Genomic DNA, 23,875 nt, shown 5'->3' on the forward strand with positions numbered 1-23,875 from the left:
TGGAGGGTATTTAATTCCAACAGGCTGACCTCAAACCTTTATCTTCCCAACCTCAGCCTCCCAAGTAGGTAGGATTATAGGCATGAGTGGGGCACCCAGCTTGAATTGATTTTTAATCGTTTGTCTTTTTTTTTTTTGGGTGGCCGCCACACCCAGCCTGCAAGCATAAATAATTTTAAAACCTACCTATTCAAACTCAATCATGATCTGTGTAGACTACTTGGGAGGTGGAAGTGGGAGGATCATGGTCCAAAGTTAACCCAGGCAAAACCACGAGACCCTATCTGAAAAATAAACAAAAGTAAAAGGACTGAGGCACGGCCCAAGTTGTAGAACAAGCGTGAGGCCCTGAGTTCAAACTCCAGCACTACGTACTACCGTACGTTTGTGTGGTGAAGATGCTGTGTGTTCAGGGACAGCAGTGAGGAAGCTCTGGCCTTACTGCTAACGGTTCCTTCAGTGCTTTGGGCTGCCCCTTCCTCCTTCAGCCTTCACCTTGACTCTGGCCTCTGATACTGTCTTTGACTCTGGCAAATCACTGTCTTCTTGAAGGACCTCTCCTGGAATTGGCGCAGGGACAGCTGCACCTGCCTTAGGGTATTGTGAAGGCTTCTGAGACCGTTGTGCAGGTGGGCCGTGTCCATTGGTCAGAGGGCTTGGTGCCTGACGAGTGTCAGCATATTGTCATCAGCACCGAAACCCTGAAGGACTTGAGATCGCTTCAGCACAAACTAGGGATACTAGCAGTGGCGTTTTAAATACCTTGAAGCGGTGATCACAAATGTATTAATTCCTGCTTACCCACTTGCTACAGTTTTGTCAGGTTTTTCTTTGTAGTTTTCTTTTTTGAACTAACTTTCTGGAAGTTGAGAGTGTAGCTGAGTGAGAGAATGTGAGACCCTGGGTTCAGTCCCCAGCCATGCACAACCATGGGCTCACATACATACATGCACAGTAGCTTTTTTGAGGTGTAACTAACATAATAAATGAGTTGTTTGTATTAAATAATACTGTGTGATGTATAAAGTATGCCATATATTTGACAGATTTATATACCAAGGAATCACTATCACAGTTGAGAAGAAGACCTTTCCATTGCCCCAGAAGACCCACCATGTCCATTCCTTCCTCCCCCTGGTCCCAAGTGTCACTGATCTGGCTTTCTTCACTGTGAATGAGCTTGCATTTCTTAGAATCTAGGACATTCTAGGACTGGAGTACATACTATATGATGGAATCATGCAGTATGTCTTAAGGTTTTGGCTTTCACTCAGAATGACACATGAAAGGGTCACTGTTGGGTTGTGGGTCGCTCCTTTTTATTGCTAACTGGTGTCCACTGTGTGTTCATTCCACATTTTACCTGCTTATCTGTTGGTGACCTTGTGAGTGGTTTCCGTTTGTGGGCTCCTGTGAATGAAGCTGCTGTGAACACTGGTGTGCAGTCATTGTGCAGACACATTTTCATTTCTCTTAGGTTGTATAATTCTCATGGTAGAATGACTGGCTTGTGTGGTAGAATTTTTTCTTTTCCCTATAAAAATGCTGTATAATGTATAAAATGTAAGAGAGGTAACAAGGAATGAATGGCACATAAAAATGGTATGTAACAAGTTTTAAAATAAAAGTCCTAGAAAAGCTTCTATTTAATGTAATATACAAGTCATTTAAAGAATGTTTTAAGTGTGTTTTCATTTTATATCAAGTCAAAAACTGGGTTTACCTGAAAAAATAGGTATCCTAAAACTTTAGTCATAACCTGAATATAAACTTTTTTTTCTGTTTGTGTACTAAAAGTTACAACTTAGTACTTCCTTAAAAATGAAGGGAAAAGTCATGCAAAAATGTAAAAGTATTGTCAGGCAACAGTGGCCCACACCTGCAATCCTAGCTACTCAGGAGGCAGAGATCAGGAGGATTGTGGTTCAAGGTCAGCCCAGCAAATAGTTTATAAGACCCTACACACATATAACACACACAATAAAGGGCTGGTGGAGTGGCTCAAGTGGGAGAGTGCCTGCCCAGCAAGCATGAGGCCCTGAGTTCAAGCCTCAGTACCACCAAAAAAAAAAAAAAAAAAGAAAAAGTGTAACTGTCACAGCTGGAGCCCTGCTGGGGTCAGAGGAGACAGTGCTCTGGGAAGTCCCATCAGTAAGGCCTGTGTGCTTTTCCTGTTTTCCCTCTCCAGACTTTCTGTCCTGGGTACTCTCCTCTGAGGAGCATGGCTGTGCATGAGTTTATGATACACAATGTAGCATAGCCTCCCAGGGTCATTTTGACTTTTGCGGGGCCCAGTGTAGTCAGAGGATGGGGGTCCCCTCATGTTAGCAGCATCCTTGACCACCCATAGATTGCGTAACACCATCACTGCTCTAGTGAGAAACCTCTAAAACGTGTGCATGTATGTGCACGTGTGTGTGCACGTGTGTGTGTGTGTGCACTGCAGATTGAACCCAGGGCCTTGCGCATGCTGGGCAAATGCCCTTCAGAGGGATTCTTTTTCTTTTGCCTTTTTGACAGTGCTGGCTTTGGACTTAAGGCCTCATGTTTGCAAGGCAGACACTGTACCACTTCAGCCATGCCACTAGCCCAAGGATTATTTTTAAAAATTGTTTGTGAGCAAATGATTTTTATTTCTTGTTTCGGGGCTTTTGGTGTTTAAACTACTAGGTAGATGGATGATCTTCTACTCTGGAAGTAAGGTTTTAATTACAGATTATTCTGCAGAATCAGTGATTTGTGTCCCCAGATGAGTCAGATGGCAGTAATTATACTTAAGTAATTATACATGATTCAGATTTTGGAGAAACTGGTCCTTCATAATTGCAGTATGGTGAATCATGTATTTAGCCCACTTAGCACCTTGTCATGTACCATTTTCTGTCCTCATTGTTATTACTGCTAAATTAATGTTTGTGATCTACTAGATTCCCTGAGGTCAGTGTGTAAGCCCTGTGTGATCTGCAGGGGTACCAGCAGCCCCCTGACCCTTCATTTTCAGTCTGTCAGCCTGTTCTGTCCTCACGTTCCTGGTGGCTCCAGTGTCCCCCTCATCCCAAACACATTCAGGCAGGTGCTTTAAGATTTCAGGAGGCTGGGCATGGTAGTTCACACCTATAATCCCAGCACTTGGGAGGCTGAAGCAGAAGGGTCGTAAGTTTGAAGCCAGCCTGGGCTATATAGCAAGACCTTACCTTAAAAATCAGAAAAAAAAAAAAAGAAAGAAAGAAAAGGACTTTGGGAAGAGGAAGAACAAGTCTTTGGGGAGGTCAGTAATCCCATGTGTACTCTTTTGTTGATGTGGTTTTGTGTGTTTTGTTTTCCAACCAAGGTTGTGCATGACTCTTGAAAGGAAGGGTGTGGACTGCACAAAGAGAAAGCCCCAGGTCTACAGTGTGTCCTACAGCTTTGTGTTTAATTGGGCACGTGGCATTTTCAGCACTACCTGATGTGTATGAAGATGCTGTAATAGGAGTTATGACATCACTTGTATTTACTCAGTCGAGGTAACAGATGTATCTTGCAGAGTTCTCAGCCCTCTCAGTAGCCACCAGCAGCATGTCATTACAGCTCTGGAGCTAGGTAACAGATGGGAGAGATTAGGTGCTTTTTAAAGGTAATTTCTATAAAAAGCTGTATAAAATGCATATAAAAATAAAACCTGTCCTTTACTGCAAGAGAGAAAAAAATAGTTTCTTTCCTTTCCTTTCCTCCCAAGTTCTGAATCTGCTACCAACAGAAAAAGGTAAAGAGAGGGAGAAGGTATTCTTCCACCTTGAGGCATCTGGGAGTGTGTTATAAGTTTGTGAACTAAACTTCTGCCCATTTCCTTCCCAGTGATAGTATCTTTGAGCTGTATATTTAGGGTTATATAGCCACTAATAGCTTTAAGTGCGTCTACTCTGATGTCCTCCAAATGTATTCAGTCAGTCTTCAATACGAAAGCAGTGCTTTTATGATTACTTCCAGACAGGCTGAGAGCAGTGAAGAATGAGTTGACCAGTGGTTCAATTTCCAGTTCTGGAACGAAAAGATGACTTTCTTATTTCAGCTGTCGTACCATAAACAGATATTTTATTTGGCCTGTTAGCACGTTTTTGTATTTTTCTGTTTTCTTTTGGTGATTTTGCTGTTTAAAATGGCTTCCCTACATAGTGCCAAATTGCTGTCTAGTGTTCCTGAGAACAGGGGCTGGTGTGCCTTCGCAAACCCTGTAGTGTGGTAGAGAAGCTTTGCTCGGGATCAGTTGCAGTGCTGTTGGCCAGGAGTTCAGTACTAATGAGTCAACAATGTATATAAAACAAACCTCCTTAACAGAAACACATGAGAACTAGGTCTTGTATTAATTGGTTGGTGGAACTGAGACCACAGGCTTGTAGGAACCTAACCTATTTCTCCTAGGAACGTGGTTCAGTGTTAGCAGATTTGCTACTGGCCATGGCATTGAAAAACATCACTACTGTGAACAATGAGAATCAGCTGTAGGTGGTCTCAAATTTACACGTTTACCAGGTCACCTTAGCTCAGGGTTATGCCTGCATGCCAGGCTCCATCCATGCAATGGTCTGACTTAGAATCTTTCCATTTACAAAAAGTATGAAAGTGTGTCCATACAACCATTGTGTTTTTCACTTTCAGTATGGAATTCAGTACCTTACCTGATTCAGCCGCCTCCTTTTATACAGAGTATAAAAGGCTCTGTGTCAGTTGATTTTGCCCAGTCATATGTTAATAAGGTTCTGGGCATGTTTGAAGGAGGCTGGGTTTTCTTTCCCTAAGCTGCAGGGCTTGTTAGGTCTGGGGTAGTCAATGCATTTTTAACTTACGATGTTTTTATTATGATAGTTTCAGTTTATGGTGAGTTTGTTGAGACAGAGCCCCATGGTAAGTCAAGGAGCATCTGTACATATTAGCCCTATTCCTACTCCTGAGCTTCAGGCTCTTGTATGCCATAGCCTCATTTGCCCCTCCCCTGGGATATCTGGAGGCGCCCTCACACTTAGCACAGCCACAGCCGAGCCTCTGGTGCTGTGCTTTCCTGTTTCCGTCCACTCACATGTTTAGACGTTGCCCCTCCTCCTCTTCTCATGTTTCATGCCCGGTCATTGTTAGTACTGTCCATCCTCCTCCAGAATACACCATAAAGTAATCTGCTTTTCTCCAGTGCTACCGCTGACATTGCTCACCTGGATGGACCAGTTTGCTGTGGGGGACGTCACTGTGTGCACCCCTATCTCATGCTTTCTCTTTGGAGTACATTGAAGACCATGCTTCTAACACCAGGCTGTTGGTTAGCTGTCCCTTTTCAGAAAGACTCAGGAAACAGTCTGAAAAATACTTCATGTCATAAAACTTTTGCATTATTAGGGAACCTGGTGGCTTCTGCAATTTGAACACTGCTTTTAAGCCTAGTGGGGATGTTTTTGGAACTGGAAGGGAATTTTTTTTAAGGGAAAATAAACATCTGAGCAGTGGCTTAAGTAGGAATTTGAAGAAATTCATGAAGAGAAGTCATTTTAAATTAGAGGTTTTTTTTTTTTTTTAATAGATTGGTTTAGAGGTGGGTTTTTTGTTTTTTTGTTTGTTTGTTTTTCCCTAACTCCTGACTTCTTTTGCCTTCTAAAGCAAGGGTTAGACCAAACAGGGGTGTCTGCTTAGTTTGTTTTAAAGTCAGTGACCAACGTCAAGCAGTTGTTTGCCTGCTGACCTTGGTGGGACTGGCTTGGGCTTTGTCCCGTGTCTGACTGCAGGCTCCTCTGCCATATGATGGTGTGGCAGGGGCAGGCTCTTCTGGTTCAGGCTACTGAGCAGCTGAGTAAGAGAATGGGTGGAGTGCACCAGTTTTTTAATGTTGGTCTTGTGGTTTTACAACGAACAGGGGCTGTGTAATTAGTGAGGCAGAGGGAGAGCAAGGAGACAGGAAGGAGATGCACTAGAGTGAAGAGGAGAAGGAAGCAAGAGAGCTGCTCAGCCCTTCACTTTTGCTTACTCTTACCTGACTTGTCAACAAGCTCTGCTTTCAGAAACAAGCTCCAGTTTCACAATCAACTGTTCTCAACTTTCTGGTAAAGGCTGGAGAGTTTTTCTAAAAAGTCCTAATTGAATTTGGTTTAGAAGTACAAAGTGAAGCAGTTTAAGAATCTCCCTCTGCTCTTCTCCAGACAACTCACTTATATTCTCCAACTAGTAAAAGCACAGAAAAGATCATTGCGGGAAATGTGGCCAGTGTTTACTACATGGCTGGTGCTGCAACGCATTGCTCTAGTCTGTGAAAGAGCACACTTCTCCTGTTGGCCTGGCCATCAATGTCCCCGTAACAACCAGTACCTTCTTCAGTCTTTTAGCATTTTCCCTTGACCTAGCACTGTATTGAAACCATTCACTTGTTCATCATCCAGTGGGATAGTCTGTGAGGGGACACCTGATATGACTTAGATGGTCACCTAGAATAGGTAGGATTCAGAAATGTAGAAAATATTTTAAAATTTACTTTAATCAAAGTGATACATACCACATGAAAACTTACACGAATGTTTGTGGTAGTATTAGCCCCAAAGTAGAACTGAGCCAAATGTCCGTCAGCTAATGAAAAGATAAGCAAAATAAGGTGTATTCCTATAACAGAAGATTATTTAGCCTGAAAAGGGAGTGAGGTTCCCTTTCATAGAACTGTTGAAGAAGATACTATGGCAGGCCAAAGAAGGCAGACCCAAAAGGCCACATATTGTACATGGCAAATCCGTCAAGATGGAAGGTGATATGATGGTCACCAGGGCAAGGGTACAACTGGAATGGGGAGGGGCTTTCTTTTATGGAGGTGATTAAAATGTTCTAGAATTAGATAGTGGTACTAGTTACATAACTTGGTGAATATGCTGAAAACCACTGAGTTGTATGCTTTAAAAGAATAGATTTTATGGCTTGTGAACTTTATTTTAATTTTAAAAATTCTACCTTAAGGAAATTCAGCATGTTGATACCATTTTCAGTTAAAGTTGTTTTCAAAATGTTGTTAACTCTTCACCTAAATAGTGGAACCCTGTGTATAACCAGCATTCATCTAGTTGATCTTTTATATTTGGAAGCCCTCGATTAATTTCAGTCTCTTCTAAAAAATTAAGCTAGAAAGTGACCTCCACCCATGCTGCCTTTCTCGTACAGCTTTGTTTTCCCTGAGTGCTCACTGCTCACTGCACGATTTGTCACTTGATGGTTTTCTTTGAGGTTATCAGTTGTTTGTTGAACACAGCCCATCTCTGCCTCATGCTTGCCTTAGTGTTTGTCTGCTTAACCACGTCAGCCTGCTCTGTTCGCCTCTTGGACGATGCTGGCTTCTTTCTGCTCTAATCTGCCTCTTCTGGGGAGCCCTGGTGTTTGACTTCCCTCTAGAGGGGTTCTGGGAATCCCCGTGTCCCCCCTTTCCTATTTTTGGTGTACCTTAGGTTCACAGAAGTACATTCCTTAGAAGTTTCCTAGGAAAGGGAGTGTGGGAGGTCTGTTCTGAGTATGTGTGTTAGAAAATGTCTTAGTCTATCTTCAGGATTTAGTAAGAAATTCTTCCAATACAGTTTCCTTCCACTTCTGAAATTTTTTCTGTGTAAAAATAACGCTCATGAGGTTTATCCACGTGTGTTCATTTTTACCAGTGTATAGTGCCTCACTGTTAGAACATGCCACGATCTGGAAGCATCTGCCCTGCTTTGATGGACGCTTAGGCAGTCTCCAATCCTCCGATATTTTTGTGAACGCCCCTGTGGTCACGTGATGGTTGTGTCCAGCAGCTTTCATGGAAGAATTGGCCCTTTTGCCACTCGTGTATCTTGGCTGCTCCATCAAGAGTGAATGAAGAGTTTCTGTTTGTGGAGAAGTGTTTCTGGGCTCTGTGTCCTGTTCCCTTGGTCTCTCATAGCCCTTAAAACAAGTAACTAACACCTGCTGAGGTTATGCTGGCTTTGAACCTCAGACATCTGGAAGCAACCTGGCAGCACCGGTGTCCTCAGCCCTCCCCTCTGTGGCACAGTTTGCCTCTTCATTTCTTTAAAGTCTTTCAGTACAACTTTAGAATTTTTTTCTGGAAAAGACTTGCACATTGTCGTTAAATTTATTACTAGGTACTTTACTAATACACTGATTTATGTATCGATTTTTGTGGTTAGCAGGCTCTTTAATGATTTTGACAATTTATCCTTAGGTTCTTTACCTTGTCTGTGTGGACAAACTAACTGCATAATAGTGGTCCCCCATCCTTACACCATTTTTCCTTTTTAATTGGATAGGACGGGAGGACTTAATTGTCTCAGGGATTCCTGATAGAGAAAGGCTGGACCCGAGCATCCTCCAGGACAGTGTGACTTGAGTTGCAGAGAGGGCAGCCTTCATTTCCCCAATAGTGCAGGAAACCTTTCACCAGTGCCCAGAAATATACCACAGGATACCCTTATCATGTTGAGAAACTCCTTCCTCAATCATGAATGCACTGAATTCTTGGATCCCTTTTCTGCATGTACATGTTTGGTGCTGTCAGAAGAATTGCAACTAAATCAGACTGTTTCAAGTCTGGCCTCACCCGTCCTGGGTGGTAACCAATATTAAGCACTTGAAATGTGTTGTAAGTGTACAACACACACATGCCAAGAATGCAAAATATCAACACTTTCACATAGATGGCATATGGAGATGATAATGTTTCAGATACATTAGGCTTAATAAGAGCTATCACTAAATTTAACTTCACCTGCTTGATTTAGCTGTTGAATGTGGTTACTTAGAAACTTTAAGTTACGTGGTTGTCTCACATTTTATTTTGGGGGACAGCACTGGTCCAGATAGAATAATGTTTATGTGCATGTTGAATTTATAATTGCTGCAGCTAATGTGCTGACCGTGACTGGTAATAAGCACTGCTTTAAGCACACATGTTCACATGAACCCTCTGAAATGGGAAACACTCCTGTTTCCTAGGTGAGAAAACTACAAGGCATCCATAACTTGTGTCCAGATAGCTAGCGTGTGTGGAGCCAGGCCCAAACCCAAGCCGTTGGTTCTCAGCCCCCTGGTCCTGTGCATTTAGATCCTCTCAGCAGGGGGTGATGGCAGCCAGCTGTCCATCCAGAGAGAAGTCTAGATCCCCTTGCATTTTGTACCTTAAGAAAAGCAGCTACTGATAGATTATATGTCACATGTATATACAAATGTTTGTGTGTGTGTATAAATTTTGGAGTGAATAGTTTTACAATTTTATTGGGAAGTAACACTACCTCCTAACAAAACTCAGAACTCATTAAAGAAGAAATAGTGAACAGACCAGACTACATATAAATGAACTTTTGTTTGCTGAAAGCGCTCATGAGGAGAGTTGAGACAGGCAGGATAGTTGAAAAAAAATTTACAGCACATATAAGCAACTTGTTACTGTCAAATGTAAGAGGAGTACTTATAAACCAATAAAAAGTCAAAACAACATTAGAAAAGGAGGCCAAAGGTGTGAATTCACAGAAGAAAGAGCCAAGAAATATTCCTAGTGAGCAGGAGATGTTATCAGGTTGCAGATTGTCAGAGAGTGAAAGCTGAGGTGACATGGGAAAGTGGGCATCCACTCCATGGGGGAGTGGTTGATACATCCTTCAGAAGGTGATGGGTGACACCTGTTGCAGTAACAGTTGCTCATGTGGTGCATTCAGGAACCCGATCTTCCTTCCTTTCCAAACACCATTCCTCACCTCACAGTCCTTGAGGAGATGGTTGGTCTCAGGGATGGACAGGGAAAATACCAAATGAGCCTGCCTGGGAAATCCTGTGATGCCATAAGGTGAGGAAGCACCCAGAAATGACAGGGGTGGCTTAGAAGACACAGCTGCCTTGAGGAAGCACTCTTCCATGGAGGGGCCTGAAGTAAGTGTGCCGCAGAGTGTGAGGAGGAGCAGGCTGTGTGTACATGCACTCTGAGCACTTTCCAACAGGAGGCCAACAGCAGAGGACAATTGGTGACCTTGCCATGGGGAAGACCAATGAGCCCCCCCATTCCTGAGTCCAAGGCTAGCATCGCTGGAAAGAAGATTCCCTAATATAATGGACTTGACCTGATGCACTAAGGACACAGCCTCATTTTGGTGCCCATTATCAAAATGGCATGACCTTGGCCTAACAAGACAACCTCAGAGAAATCCAAGCTGCACATGTAGTGCTGCAGAGTAACTGGCCAGGGTCTGCAAGCATGTCAAGTCCATGAAACACTGGAACCAAGAAAGTGTCAAACTTTCCTGTGTGGTGCGTGCACTCATTAAAAAGCGAGGTGGAGCAGAGGCTCTGACACAGGCAGATCTCTTGCACACAGATGAAGAAAAGTAACTCGGATACACATGTCATTTCATCTTGTTAGATGGAGCTGTGAGGATATGTACTGGAGACAGAGTGGCATGAAAGGATAGTGCTGATGGTGGTATGGGTTGGGAGGTGGCTGTCGGTAAAGAGGACTTTTTCTTTTGTACTTCATGTGCTCCGCACTTTCCCTCACCTCAAAGGTGCAGCCATCACGGGTTCCTCATGGAATTTAAACACAAGGAGAAGGAATTTAACTGCCTTCAGTTAGATAATTCTTTTTTTTAAATCTTATTTATGTTTTAAAAAAAATAACTCGTGCTGATCGTTAATATCTGTGCTTTATTTAATGAGCAGTTTACTTTGTTAAAAGCAAAAAGACTAGAGGGTTTTTCTTTTTTTTTCTTTTTGTGGTACTGGGGTTTTAACTCAGGGTCTACACCTTGATCCACTCCACCAGCTCTTTTTTGTGAAGGGTTTTTTCGAGATAGGGTCTCAGAAACTATTTGCTTCAAACCTCAACCCTCCTGATCTCTGCCTCTGAGTAACTAGGATTATAGGCATGAGCCACTGGTGCCCAGCTAAAAGACTGGAGTTTAAAGCTTTCAGGAAAACTTTTCTTGCTGGCTCCTGTTCATATTCATAGTCTTGCTTTGACAGAGAGGAACTGTCATTTGGGCAGTTTGAGAATTAAAGAGAGCTACATTTGAAGCCTTTGTGTGGTACCTGTGGCAGGAGCTTGGGTCTTATGAAGGGTGGAAAGTAGCATAAAGAGAGCACAGCAAGGGGGTGGGAAGGACAAGGCACAGGAGGGACCAGGTGCCAGAGCCCAAGGAACTGATGGGGCTCTCTGTGTTGGCAGCTCCGGGCAGGGCAGCTCCTGCCATCCTTCAGGTGTTCCCTAAGCTTGCTTCATCACAAAATGGGGATGGTGGTAGTGACGATGATGTCAGGAGAAACTGCCTGCTTTGCTTTACAGGGTTATTGTGATTTCACAGACATTCTGTGTTTCTGCAAAAGCATTCTCATATTTCTTTGCAAACCTATGGATGATTTTAAAACTTACCCAGCTGGTTCTCAGACAGCAGCCTCTGTCCATTTAGCTAGTATACCAGACCTTACCAAGCTAACAGCATACTGACCTTGTTTCTTGATAAGACCCCCCCATCCTTTGTCTTTCTTCTGTGTTTCCTCCACCCTTGTTTTATACAACTGTCTTTTTTCCAGGTAGGTCCCTTGGCTGCGGAAACAATGTGTGTCACCCAGCACACACAATTGTTCTGTAACTGTGGTTTCATTCAGCAGGGGAAAGCTAGGCTGGGGGTTGGATTCTTGGAAAGATGAAATGTCATCACAGGAGTATGGAGTGCAGGCAGGACCCTTATGATGGAACCCGTGGTGGGTATTGTCTCAATAGACGAGGTCAGGGAGGCAGGCAGTATGGGTCTGAAGGGCCTCTTGCGCTCCCAGCTGTCCGAAACTTTCCTGCCTGCTCCAGACAGCGCCTGCTCACCCCCAAGGTTGAGCTCTAGACCCTGCAAGGTGGTATCCGTAGCACAGATGACCTCCCACATACACACAGGTAATGACACTAAGTTTATGGATTTTCTCAAAAGTCTCTCCCGTATTTTGGTTTCCTTCTCCTGAGTTCTCCCCACAAAAGGGAATTTTTTTGGTGTTCTCCTTTGTTGAGTTTGGAACACTCTGGGCCTGCATAGATGAGTCCTTAGTAGCCTGTGGTTATCTGTTTCAGTGCTACCTCCCATGTCCTACACTAGGCCACCTGCTTGAGGGGAGGTATTGTGTTCTGGACATTGGTGACCTTGGCACTTAGCTAAAGTGGTGCCTTACACAGTTCAACAGACTCCAGGTAGACTGAACATTAAAGATTCAACAAGTCTCTGAATGAATGCTGGGCGTTCACTCACTTGATTGTTTTTATGACAGATAAAGTGCGTGTGAGCACCACCCACACAATGGAAAACGGGGCTCCTAAACCTGCGAGGCTCTTTGGGGGCAGGAGTAAGAGAACCTCACATTATCAGAAGGAAGGCGAGACTTTGTCCTAAGGAGACCCAAGGAAGAGGGGAAGCTTAGAATTGACACCCAGTCATTGTGGGGCCAGAGCCTGGGCCTCTGTACAGAGAAATGGTCCTCGCAGTCAGATCTTAGACACTGCATAGTATCCTGAGCCCACATGGCGAGGTTCAGAGAAAAATGATGCATTTGTACACCACCAAATTTTAGAAAAGGAAAGCCTGGGGTGCAGGTTTTTCCTTGGGGTGGGGGTAACCAAGATTCAGATTTCATGTGTTCTGACTCTTCATTTAACATTTAACAATCCCCACCCTCGCTCTTGAGCTCCTTCTCTGCCCTGGTCTCTTACTTTGCAGCATGCTATTTAACTTACCACTCAATGTGGATGTTGCTCATTCATTCATTCATTTATTTTATTTATTGTTGCTGTATATGGCTGCACAACACAAGTTCCTATGGGCTATTACCTATTTCAGCACATTAGCAGGGTTGGAGGTAGAAGGGTGTTTGTAGACAGAGGATTAGCCAGTGTTGATACTAACAAGCCCTTTCATAAAATAAGTACTGGTAGATACCCCAAAATGCCTGCCAAACAGATTGCCTCTTTTCTCCCTGCATACGTTCAAAAAGCTGTCAGCCTTTGAACACTCTTGGTTCAGCCAGCAGAGAGCAGCACAGATCCATCCTTCACATACAGAAGTTTTTACTTTTTGAAATTTTTTTGGGTACTTGGGATGGAATCCAGGGCATTGAGCATGCTAGACAAATACTCTAGCACTTTAGCTATGCTTCCATCACCCCCGTTTTAAATTTTGCCTTTGCGACAGGGCGTGGGGTGGCCTTCAACTGGCAGTCCTCCTGTTGCTGCCTCCCAGGTAGCTGGGATTATTGTTGTGTACCACCAGGTCTAGATAGTATTTTTTAAAGTTTATTTTTGAACTTGATTTTGACGGGTATCTAAAACACTCATAATTTGAAGACTATTTTAATCTCAAGTTTCTTCTTTCTCACATGTGAATCATGCTGTTTGTTCTCTGTGTTTATGGAAGAAGGTGTTTTTCTTTACTGTGGCATCCAGAATATGTCCAATTCCTATTCTCTAAAGTGTCCAGGGTGGCTTTCACATTTCTCGAGAACTGTGACCAGTTGTGAGGTGCTGAAGCCGGTCCTAAGGGCTTTGTCCCACTTGCCTCCAGAGAGCTGGGTCACTTACCCTGTGGGCCTCCACCATGTCCGGGCATGCCAGGCCTGGAGAGGACTGTGAGTGTCCTGACAGTAGAAGGAGAAACCCCAGACAGGTGGAAACTCAAACATACGGTTTTTAGCTGTGACATTTTTATGGTACATTTTTCTTCACATAGGAAATAAATTAGCAAATCATGACACCTTTTTGACTTCTTGTTGCAAAAGTAATGGTTCTTCTTAGAAAAAAAATGAAATAAATTCAAAGTGTACAACAAGACAGAGGGCGTAGTTTAGGTTTGTTTTGACATCTAATTGACTTTGACCTTCTGATGCTAAAAGTGCTTAAAATTCTGCCTCAGAGGTGTACCTTGGCCAGCATGCCGAGCAGTCCCCAGGGCAAGGTGGTCATGTGTCAGGGAGTGACAGCATTCTTTGAGTTCTTCACTGGAAATCTCTGTGACATGCCACCCCGACTGTGTGAAATCTTTGTGATACATCACATATTTCCTTTGTAGTCAAGTCTTTTCAAGGTCTGATCAATGCTGTTCATGTCTGTAAGGAAAAGGTATGAATCCATGCTTCTCAAGTGACCACAGTACAAGTAATCCTTGAGAGGGTTTTGCAGTGAGCCCAGATGTCTGGACTTGTGGCTGCAGAGGCTTGACAAGTCTTTGTTACTCTCCACTTTGGCCTGAGGAAGCCCTCTGGGCCTTTTAGGGCACTTCTGTGATTGTGTGCCCCGAGCACTCTTCTGTCAGCACATCATTGGAAAGATCAGAGCTACAGGGGGCTACCGGGAAGCAAAATGGTGCACCCCAAATTCTGGAGAGGGTTCAGGGCTCCCAGAACCTCTGAGAATGGAGATGTGAAGTAAGGAGTTCAAAAGTGTTCATGGTGGTCAGGCACCATGGCTCACTCCTGTAATCCTTAGCTACTTAGGATGCAGAGGTCAGGAGGATTGAGGTTCAAAGCCAGTGTGGGCAAATAGTTCTCGAGACCCTATCTCAAAAAAACCCTATCACCTAAAAGGGCTGGTGGAGCAGCTCAAGTTGTTAGGCCCTGAGTTCAAACCTAGGACCACAAAAAAAAAAAAAATGTTCATGGTGAGCAGCCAGACTCCAGGGCTTTCTCTCCTACAGCAGAGCTCTTGCATTTTTGGTAAAACATGAGGGTAGAGAGTGAGAGTGACAGTCAGCGTATGTATTTGTGAGACCCCATCTTTGTCCCTCTGACTCCCCTTTCAGACAGTGGCGGCCAGGTTTGTTAGCCACGCAGCCCAGGGAGGAGATTGGAGAATATCTCTTCTGAGTAGCTTAGTCTACGCGCAAAGAACTACAGAGCCCTATATGTGGGGTCTGCCGTGCCTGCTTTGTTGAATTACAATATGCCACCCACCAGCCAGCAGTCAGGGCCTCAGTCTTAGTGTGAAGAATCGCTTAATGTGAGGCATTTCACTAAACCCTCCACATTCGCAAGAGTACAAGGCAACCAGAAGAAAAGGAATCGAGGGAAACAACCAGTTATGGAAGGAAGCACTGAAATGACATACTTAAGAGTCTCAGATATTAAGTTAATGAAACAAGAATATGAGGCCATCAAAAAGGAGTGTTCAGAGTTCTTGCAAGTGAAAAATAGCAGAGGTATGACCTGCAGGATACTGTGGCCTTTTGTTTTAATCTTTGTAAAGCCTGTTTGCTTGTAATTTTGTATTGTTGTTTTGATTAAAGAAAAAAGAAACAAAAAGCTAGGTCCAAGTTGACAGTCAAGCTGGCGAGGCAGCAGTCAGATCAGGGTCTTGACTTGTGACAGGGCTCTGGGACTTGGTGGCCACTGGTGGGGGCTGTGGAAGATTGGAGCAGAAGATGCTGAGAGCCACACAATTAAGCAGTGCTATGTAGACAGCTTTCAGAGAACATCATGGCAGCGTGGAACGAGAAGCAAGGCTGGGGCAGGGGTCTCCCGGCCGTGGCCTGCACTGGGAGGGTTAGGGGCTAGAAGTGGATGAGGACAGAGTTACCGAGATCCCCGCCCATGGTGAATAGGGTTTTCAGTATTCATCTCATGTTCTAGGTGTCTGTCCTTTTCATTTTTGACCCAAAGTTCAATTTTACAGCCTTGTGTCTTGTCATGTGATTTTTCATTTAACAATGTAACACATGTTTTTGTGTTTCTACAGAAATGGATCTTTTGCATTTTCCAACTATATTTAATTTTTATTTATTTATTTATTTATTTATTTATTTATTTATTTATTTATTTATTTATTTATTTTGTGGTGCTGGGGTTTGAACTCAGGGCCTACACCTTGAGCCACTCCACCAGGCCTTTTTTGTGTTGAGTATTTTTGAGATAGGGTCTCTCAAACTATTTCCCTGGGCTGGCTTTGAACCTCGATCCTCCTGATGTATGCCTCCTGAGTAGCTAAGATTACAGGCGTGAGCCACCAGCACTAGATTCCAACTACTTTTGAATGCCAAGGAATACATAGTAATGCATAGGACAAAGAAACCCCACAACAGACATCTGGCATCACTGGGAATCAGAGGCGCAGGCATTATAGACACTGCTTTTTGTCTGTTTAGTTGGCAAATGTTTTAAACAATAGTTCTCACTGAGCCAGTGTGAAGGTATGGCTAGGGATAGCGCTTGGAAGATAGCTAACAAAGGGAAAGCTACTTTGAAAATTGATTTCATAGCAGGCTCTAGGGACTTGAAACTAGCCAGAGACAAGCAGAGGCTATGGTGCAAGGATACTTGAGGGCTATATAGGGTGAACTGGTGGGTGAGTTACTGGTGTGTGTGTGTGTATTTTTTGTTTTTGTTTGTTTTGGGGGTAACTATTAGAAATACTGGTCTCTCCAATTCCAATCCAGCTTTAGAGTTCTTTCCAGCCCTCCCTCCCAGCCTCTCTTTTCAGATCCTTTTCCCCCAGTGGGAAACCTGGCTCCTTTATGCTCTTGTTTTGGGGTTGTTCCATATTGTGCCTTTTGCCCTTCTAACTGTTACTTCCTTGGAGGATGGGTTTGTAGCTGTAGGCTCCCATGCCCTCTGGTTCCTGGATGGATTTGGCCAAAAGATTGGAGGGTGGGAGGAGAGTGAGGTCAAGGTGACTGAGGGCTAACCAAGTCGTCTTCCAGCATCCTTGTCAGGTGCCTCTCCTTTTAGTACCCCCTTTACACTCTGCAGCATGGCCAAGGGTTAGTGAAGGCCTATTATAAACCCTGGGTGGCTCTATTGCCCTTGATGGTCTCCCTGAACCTCCCTTTTATAGGTAATATTTTTTGTAGCTCTCCCCAGACTACTGCTTTGTGTCTTTGAGATTATGACTGATATGGGTGTCATGCTTAAAAAAAACAAACCTCTCAGAATATAGCATAAATATTCATGACATTTTCTTTTAGTGTCATTTTAAACCATTCCAGGTTTGTACATTTTCATCTTATTCATCCAGAGGAGGTGAGGCTGGGGTAAAGTACTGAGTCTGTTTAAGGCACTTAATGAGAACATAAAATGTTTGGTGCCAAGACGCCTGCATCAGTGTGTGGCTGAGAAGTGGAGATGTACTGAACGTCATGAGGATAGCCAGCAGCCAGAGGGTGCTGCATCTGGGATTCACGTGAAATTGGCAGCTCTTGCCACAGGACAGCAAGGGTGATGAGATGATGGATGTGTTCACTTGATTCACTGTAGTAACCTTTTTGTCATCTAGATGTCTTTGTGGCCTCACGTTGTACACCGTAACTATACACGAGAAGACTTATTTAAAAACACAAGCCCCTGCACCAGAGAGCCCTGATGTGGCTTCCGATGAGCAGCTGTCAAGTGTCCTTTTCCACTTGGTTGGGTTAATGCTCATTGCAGAGCCCCTCCAGCGCCTGTGTGTCTCCCATGTCATCTGCTCAGATGCTGCTCTAAGGCCTTGATAATTGGTGTGGGTTTGTAATGTGCCATTATTTCTAGTTATTTAAAAGTGTACTGCAAGTCTTTCTGTCAGTTTCTACTTAAATGTGTACATGGTAAATCTTTGTATAATACTGTTTGGTGCTGATGAAGTGGATGTACCCCATGAGTCAGGTGATTATATGTCCCAGTTAGCCATGCATGTTCATGACTTATGCTGGTTTGCTGATGTAATTGTTAATAGTGCCCACTTTCAATTTCAAGAACAGCCCAGTATGGATGATAAATTCCTTATGAGTGAGTCAAACATACTTTGGTGCTTTGATAGTTAAATGTCTATTTAAGGAACATAAGACACGCCTCTTCTGTCATTATTTCCTATTTTAGTAAGCAGTGTTATTTGATGGCTTTGTTACTACACTACTACAAATCACACAGAGGACAGTGTGGTGTGGGTAGGTGTGTCCCGCTGGGTCTGTTTGCAAGGGGAACTGCCTGACTCATGCAGCACAAGGAGCAGCTTTCCTGTCCCAGCTTATGGAAGTTGGGACACAAGCCTGTCCTGAGGGCAGCCAGGGACCTTTGAGGTGGCACTCTGAGCCCAGACAAGGTTGATAGCTATCATGTGGCCACTTTGAGTCCCTCTTTGAGAATGTGAACTGGAAGAACACGAAGATGAAGCACTGAATATTGGAGAAGCTGAAAGTCATAAGGGACCAAGAAGTAGGGGCAAAGGGGCCCCCGGAACTGAGGGAAGAGCTTTGAGGCAGAGGATTTGTGGAGTGGAGAGTAGGGATCTGGTGGCACCTCCTGCTCAGAAGGTGGAAACTGCATACATATACCTGCCCAGGCCAGAAGCCTGGGGTCACCCTTGACTGCTCTCTCACGCCTCACATGGAGTCCATCAACAGGCCCTGCTCCTACTTTAAAAGTAAAAATAGCAAGAATGTGGTCCTTTTACTGCTTGGCCACCATCACCCCTTGTACGCAAGCTTGTCAGCGGCTGGCCTGGCTGTGTAAAGTTTGTTCTTACCAGCAGCCAGAGTGGTCTTGTTACATAGGAAGTCAGATTGCTTTGCCCCACCCAGAACCCTGGCAGGCCCACCCATCTGACCCAGAATAGAAACCAGAGTCCTTAAAATAGACCCAAGGCCTTCCAGGGTACCGCCTCTCACCTGCTGCACCACCCCCCACGCTCCCCCCCTCACCACACCGCCCAGTTCTTTCTGCTCCAGTTGTACTGGCCTCCCCACACCTCACCCCAGCACCTGTTGTGCATATGCTATCCAGCTGGTGCTCTCATTGTTTGCCTGCCTTCCCCATCTCCTCATACAGTGGAGACACCATGAGGGCAACTATGTCTGCCTGCTTAGCCCTCTGATGTCTCCCTAGGGCTCTGAGCTCATTGTGCTCAGCAAATGCTTGAGTGAAACAAGTGAAGGCTAAGAGGATGGATTTGATTGTAATAGAATAAAAATGTGTAAGATGGAAAATACAACTGCAGTTAAAGAGTTGAGTGTGAAGATATCTGCAACATGAATGCAAAGAATCAGTAATCTATAGATTAGGAAGAAAAATGGGCAAAAGGTGTGAACAAGCAATCAACTAAAAGAAAATGCTTTAAACTCACCTCAGGTGACCAGTGATCAGGTTAGTGTGCACCGCCAGCAAAGGCAGCCCGTTTTCCACTTGGCAGACTGCAGTTCAGTGCAGCATGGTGGGAGGGGTCGGGCACAGGGCAGCGACTGCAAGAGCTGGCGCACAGACGTACACTGTCCTGCCTTCCAGTATCTGCTCCAGAGAAGGCTTCGCTTGACAGTATATAGAAAATGGGAGTGACCTGTCTCCTTGCAAGTTGGGGTCAGCACCTTCAGAGCTGCACCTGAAGATGGAGATGTCAACTTGGCAGTCATTAACCTTAGGGTTTGAGATTGAGCAGGGTGGGAGCAGCCCTAGCTTCATCAAGAGCAGAGACTGGAGAGGACAAAACTGACCTTGGCCTCTGCAAAACAAAGGAACTTTTACATATGCAGAAGAGGCTTGGCCCGTTAGTGCCTAGAGGCAGTGCAGCGTTATCTGCCACAGGTGCTGACATTGCTTTCTTCTCTGAGGATCTGGCAGAGCCAAGCAGGTGCAGGCTTCCTGCAAAGCTGCTGTGGAGTTCACACTGCAGCTGACTTCTGGGAGGAAGAAGCTCTGAGTGTAGCTCAGATCAGCTCCCTGGGGCTCTACAGCCAGGCCAGTCTGCAGGCAGGCCCCATAGCCCTGTGGGTGCCAGTGTCCACTGTGAGCTGGGGCCAGGGAGGACACTCACCCCATGGGTGTTTTCGTGGTTGATACAATTAGGCCACATCTGACTGGACACAAAGAAGCACCCAACAGTGACAGTGAGTCAGGTAGTCGGGTACTGGTTGTTCCTTTTACTTATTACTTGCCAGTGTAAAAACAGCTATGGAGCTCCGTAGTCCTTCCCATGAACACACAGGAAGTCACAATGGACCCAGGAAACTCGACTCCTTAAAGAGATATGCCAAAAATGTGCATGTGATGTTGAGATTGGCAGAACAGTTGGAAACTACTTAAAGTCTAATGGGGGGGGATTGTTTAACTATTACATCTAGACTGAATAATAAAAATCGTGGAGAAGATTTTAAAAGTAAAACATGGATGGCCGGAAAGCAGTGTGCAAAATCTCCACATCATGTATATGTGACGATAAAAATCTGGAGCATGTACCCTGAAATGTCACCTGTGGTTACCACTAATGGGTAGGATCGACGTATTTTTTACCCTTATTACTGATTTTTTTAGTTTTCAGTCACAAATGAATGCCATGAATGTAGTAAACCTGGGCAGAGAAAAACATCTTGATGCAGCACCCTAGAAGTTGAAAGGGGACATGACTCAGAGCAACATGCAAGTCAGTGTGGCATTCCAGTATGATCTGAACTGTCATCCAAACATGGGGCTGGTCTGCTCCTCAGGCTTCTCTCAGTAAAGAGAAGCCATGTGGCTCAGTCTGCAGTCGGCTCAGGACCAACATGGAAACCCAGGCAAGCCACCCTCTTGTTCTTTTTCTCCTTTATAAAACTTGCTCTTAGGAAGTTATTTCATTTGGCTCTAGGTTCAGTGTTACTTCTGAATCTGCGAAAAAAGTACAGAGCCAGAGGCATCAGGCACTGACTTCAAAATGTACCACAGGTTGGGTGTGGTGCTGCGCTCAGCGCTGGGGAGGCTGAGGCAGGAGGATCTCCAGTGTGAGGCCGGCTTGGGCTACACCGTGAGACCCTTTTTCAAAGAAACAAAACCCAAAGCACTACAAAGCAGTAGCAACCAAAACACCATGGTACTGGCATATAGACAGTGCAATAGAATAGGGAACTCAGAAATCACATAGCCACAGGTAGCTGATGTTCAACAAAAGCATGTGTGGGAGGAAAAGTGGTGTGGGGAAAGCTGGATGTCCACATGCAGAAGGGTGAGACTTGACCCCTACCTCTCCTTACTAAAAGTCAGCTCAGGATGGATCAAAGACATAAGGGTAATACCCAAAACTAGGAAACTAGTAGAAGAAAAGGGGAAACTCTAAGATACTGTTATATAGATAATGATTTTGGTATAGGACTCCCAAGGCATAGGTAACCAAGGCAAAAATAGACAAATAGAATCATATCAAACTTAAAAAGCTACTGTACAGTAAAGGAAACAGTCCAACAGAATGAAGACACCAGGGATTAATGCCAAGAATATATAAGGAATTCAAAAATCTCAACAGAAAAAAGGAAATCTAATTGAAAAATGAGCAAGTGATCTGACATTTCTTAAAAGAAGAAATATAAATGGCCAAGGATATACTGTATGAGGCGGTATATGCCTGTAATCCCAGCACTCAGGAGATTGAAGCAGGAGGATCCCAAGTTCAAGGCCAGCCTGGGCTGCATCACAAGACCTTGTCTCAAAAAAAGCAAATGGAAACAAAATGACCAATATATATATTTTTTAAGTTCATCACTGAATCCTCAAAAATTAAAATCAAAACCACAATGAGATATCCTCTCTCTAAGTTGGAATGGCTGTTATCAAAAAGGCAACCCCCCCCAGAAAAAAAAAAACGAAAACAAATGCTATCAAGGATAAAAGATCAACTCTTAATACACTGTTGGTGACAAGGTAAATTAGTGTAGTCAGTACGGAGCTGGATCATCTACCGAATGATTCACCTGTTGCATTTCTGGGTGCAAATCTAGAGGAAATGAGATTAGCATATTGAAGCTATACCTGGAATCTCTGAATATTGGGGCTCTGTTCACTATCTCTATGGTACAGAACTAACTAAGGTGTCCATTGACAGATGAATGGAGAAGGGAAATGTGTGTGTACACAATGGAAATACTATTCAGCCATAAAAAGAACAATCCTGTCATTTGTGGCACCATGTATGAGGCTTAAGGACATACATCATGTTAAATAAGCCAGGATCAGAAAGATCCACATATTCATATGTGGAGACAAAAAAGTATATGCTAATCTGGCAGAATAGTGATCACTAGAGGCTAGGGAGATCAAGGGCAAAGAAGAGGGAGTTGGGTAATAGGTACCAAACACAGTTAGATAGGAGGAATAAGTCCTAGTGTTCTTCCTTATGGTAGAGTGACCATGGTCACAATGCCTTCTTCTATATTTTGTAAAGAACTAGGAGAGAGGAATTGCAGGGTTCCCAGCACAGACAGATGGCCCATATTTGGGAGAGGGAAGTGCTAATCCCCCGGATTTGGTCGTTATATATTGTAGCCACACTGTGCTCCATAAATGTGTTACACTTGTGTGTCACTTGAAAATAACTTAAAAGAGGAGGCCGCAAGTGTGGCTCAAGCCATAGTGTGTCTGCCTAGCAAGCTGGAAGCCCCAAGTTCAAACCCCAGTACCAACAAAAACAAAGTAACAAAAGTTAAAAGTGGATAAAATTGACCTTACACTGATTGGGAGCTTGGCCCTTTGCGGGGGGTGTGTGTGTGTACTGTGTGTTGGTGTGTTTGCCTCTAAAATCTGCCGTCTGCTTTTAGCTTGTGACCTCATACCATACTGTACTGGTTGCGGTCTTAGTCACTCTCTTGAGAAATGTGCTATTTCCTCAGCGTGAGAGGACCAGGGAGTTTTAAGTGATTCTGTTCTAAGAAAGCACTTGAAGATGAAGGGGAAAATAGCAGCAGGCACCCCCCTTCATGGCTGGGGGCGTGGAGGGGAGGCAGGAAAGCTGCCCGGAGCGCCTTAGCTCAGTGCAGGCTGCTCTCAGGGAGGAGGTGGTTAGCACTGGAAGGTGCTTGAACTTGACTTGAGGAACTGGGTGGTGGCCCTGGCTGCCAGTGAGGAGCTGCAGTTTGATTGGCCAGGGTGTGGCCAGCCATTCCTCTTGCAATCCAGGAAGCAGTGCTGAGCTGTCCTAGTGGCTACTCTGCCCCAGGTATTCCCGGCCCCACCCAGCCACAGCTGTAGGAAACTCTGCTCGGATTTAGCTACAATTCTCCTTTCACGGGCAGAACACGGCAGACCTTTCCTATCCTATAAGGCAGCAAGATGGTCCTTAAAGAAGAGGAGGATGGTGAGTCCTATTCCTAGGTTGGGGCTGGGCAGATGGAGTGGAGTTCTGAGGCTTTTTTGATCCATTTGTGAATGCCTATGAGGACAGCCCTATGGGGAGGAGTATCAATCTACACTGTGCTTTTTCCCTTGTTCTTTAAAAGGCTGCAGAGTCTTAAGTGGGTAAGACGCTTAGCCTGTCACAGGTTGTGTATGTGAAAGACAATAAGGTGACACTGTGTTTAAGTCCAAGTTGCTTTCCTTGTTGCTCCTGGCTGAACAGCAGGTGTTTCTTGGTGGTGTACAGCCTCCTGCTTGGTGATTGTCTTTCTTCCTGTAACTGAGGAGCAGTGGTCAGAAGCCCTGGGATCTGTGCACATCCAGAATGAACCTGAGCTAAAACATAAAGGCATCAAGAGGTTGAAAACACCAAGATTGAGGATTGCTTGCCTTACTGAAGGAAGTGTAGTCAAGGGAGAAGACAGTTGGGCTGTCTCTTTCCATGATAGGTGAGGAATGTTGGAGCCTCACAGCATCTGTAGGACTTCCCTCATCGTCCCCACACCCATGCCATAAATAGTGGTGCTGTAAGGACTTGACAGGCTGGCTCTAAGTCCCCTCAGACTGGCCAGGGCTCCCAGCCCACTGCCAGACTATGTGTGCTCACTGTGAGGCCTGCATCACATGTACTGGTTTGGTGCTGCAGGCGAGAGCAAAATGATGCTGGTCTGTAGCTGGTGACAAACCACAGGAACAGGTGTGAAATAAATATTAGGCTGCATGAGCCAATGTCCATCTTCCCTCTTTTTAAGTTATATCGGCCCCTCTCAGGGGACGAAAAGTCTAACATGGTAGGGAA

The 23,875-nt window shown here is 44.5% G+C and overlaps 1 protein-coding gene across 2 annotated transcripts in view; it reads left to right on the forward strand.

Moving 5' to 3' along the window:
• Positions 1-23,875, forward strand: part of Cyth1 (cytohesin 1) — an 84,314-nt gene that overhangs the window by 17,166 nt on the left and 43,273 nt on the right. Inside the window, exon 1 of one of the 2 annotated variants that reach the window (XM_074044997.1) lies at positions 22,285-23,038. The exons of the other annotated variant lie outside the window; for it this stretch is intronic. Within the exon in view, the coding sequence (XP_073901098.1) occupies positions 23,014-23,038 (25 nt within the window). The 5' untranslated portion in view covers positions 22,285-23,013. Of the gene's footprint in view, positions 1-22,284; positions 23,039-23,875 lie in introns of those variants that run through there. 2 annotated transcript variants of the gene reach the window in all.

The sequence above is a fragment of the Castor canadensis genome, chromosome 11 (assembly GCF_047511655.1).
Source record: "Castor canadensis chromosome 11, mCasCan1.hap1v2, whole genome shotgun sequence".
In the NCBI taxonomy this organism is placed as follows: Eukaryota; Metazoa; Chordata; class Mammalia; order Rodentia; family Castoridae; genus Castor; species Castor canadensis.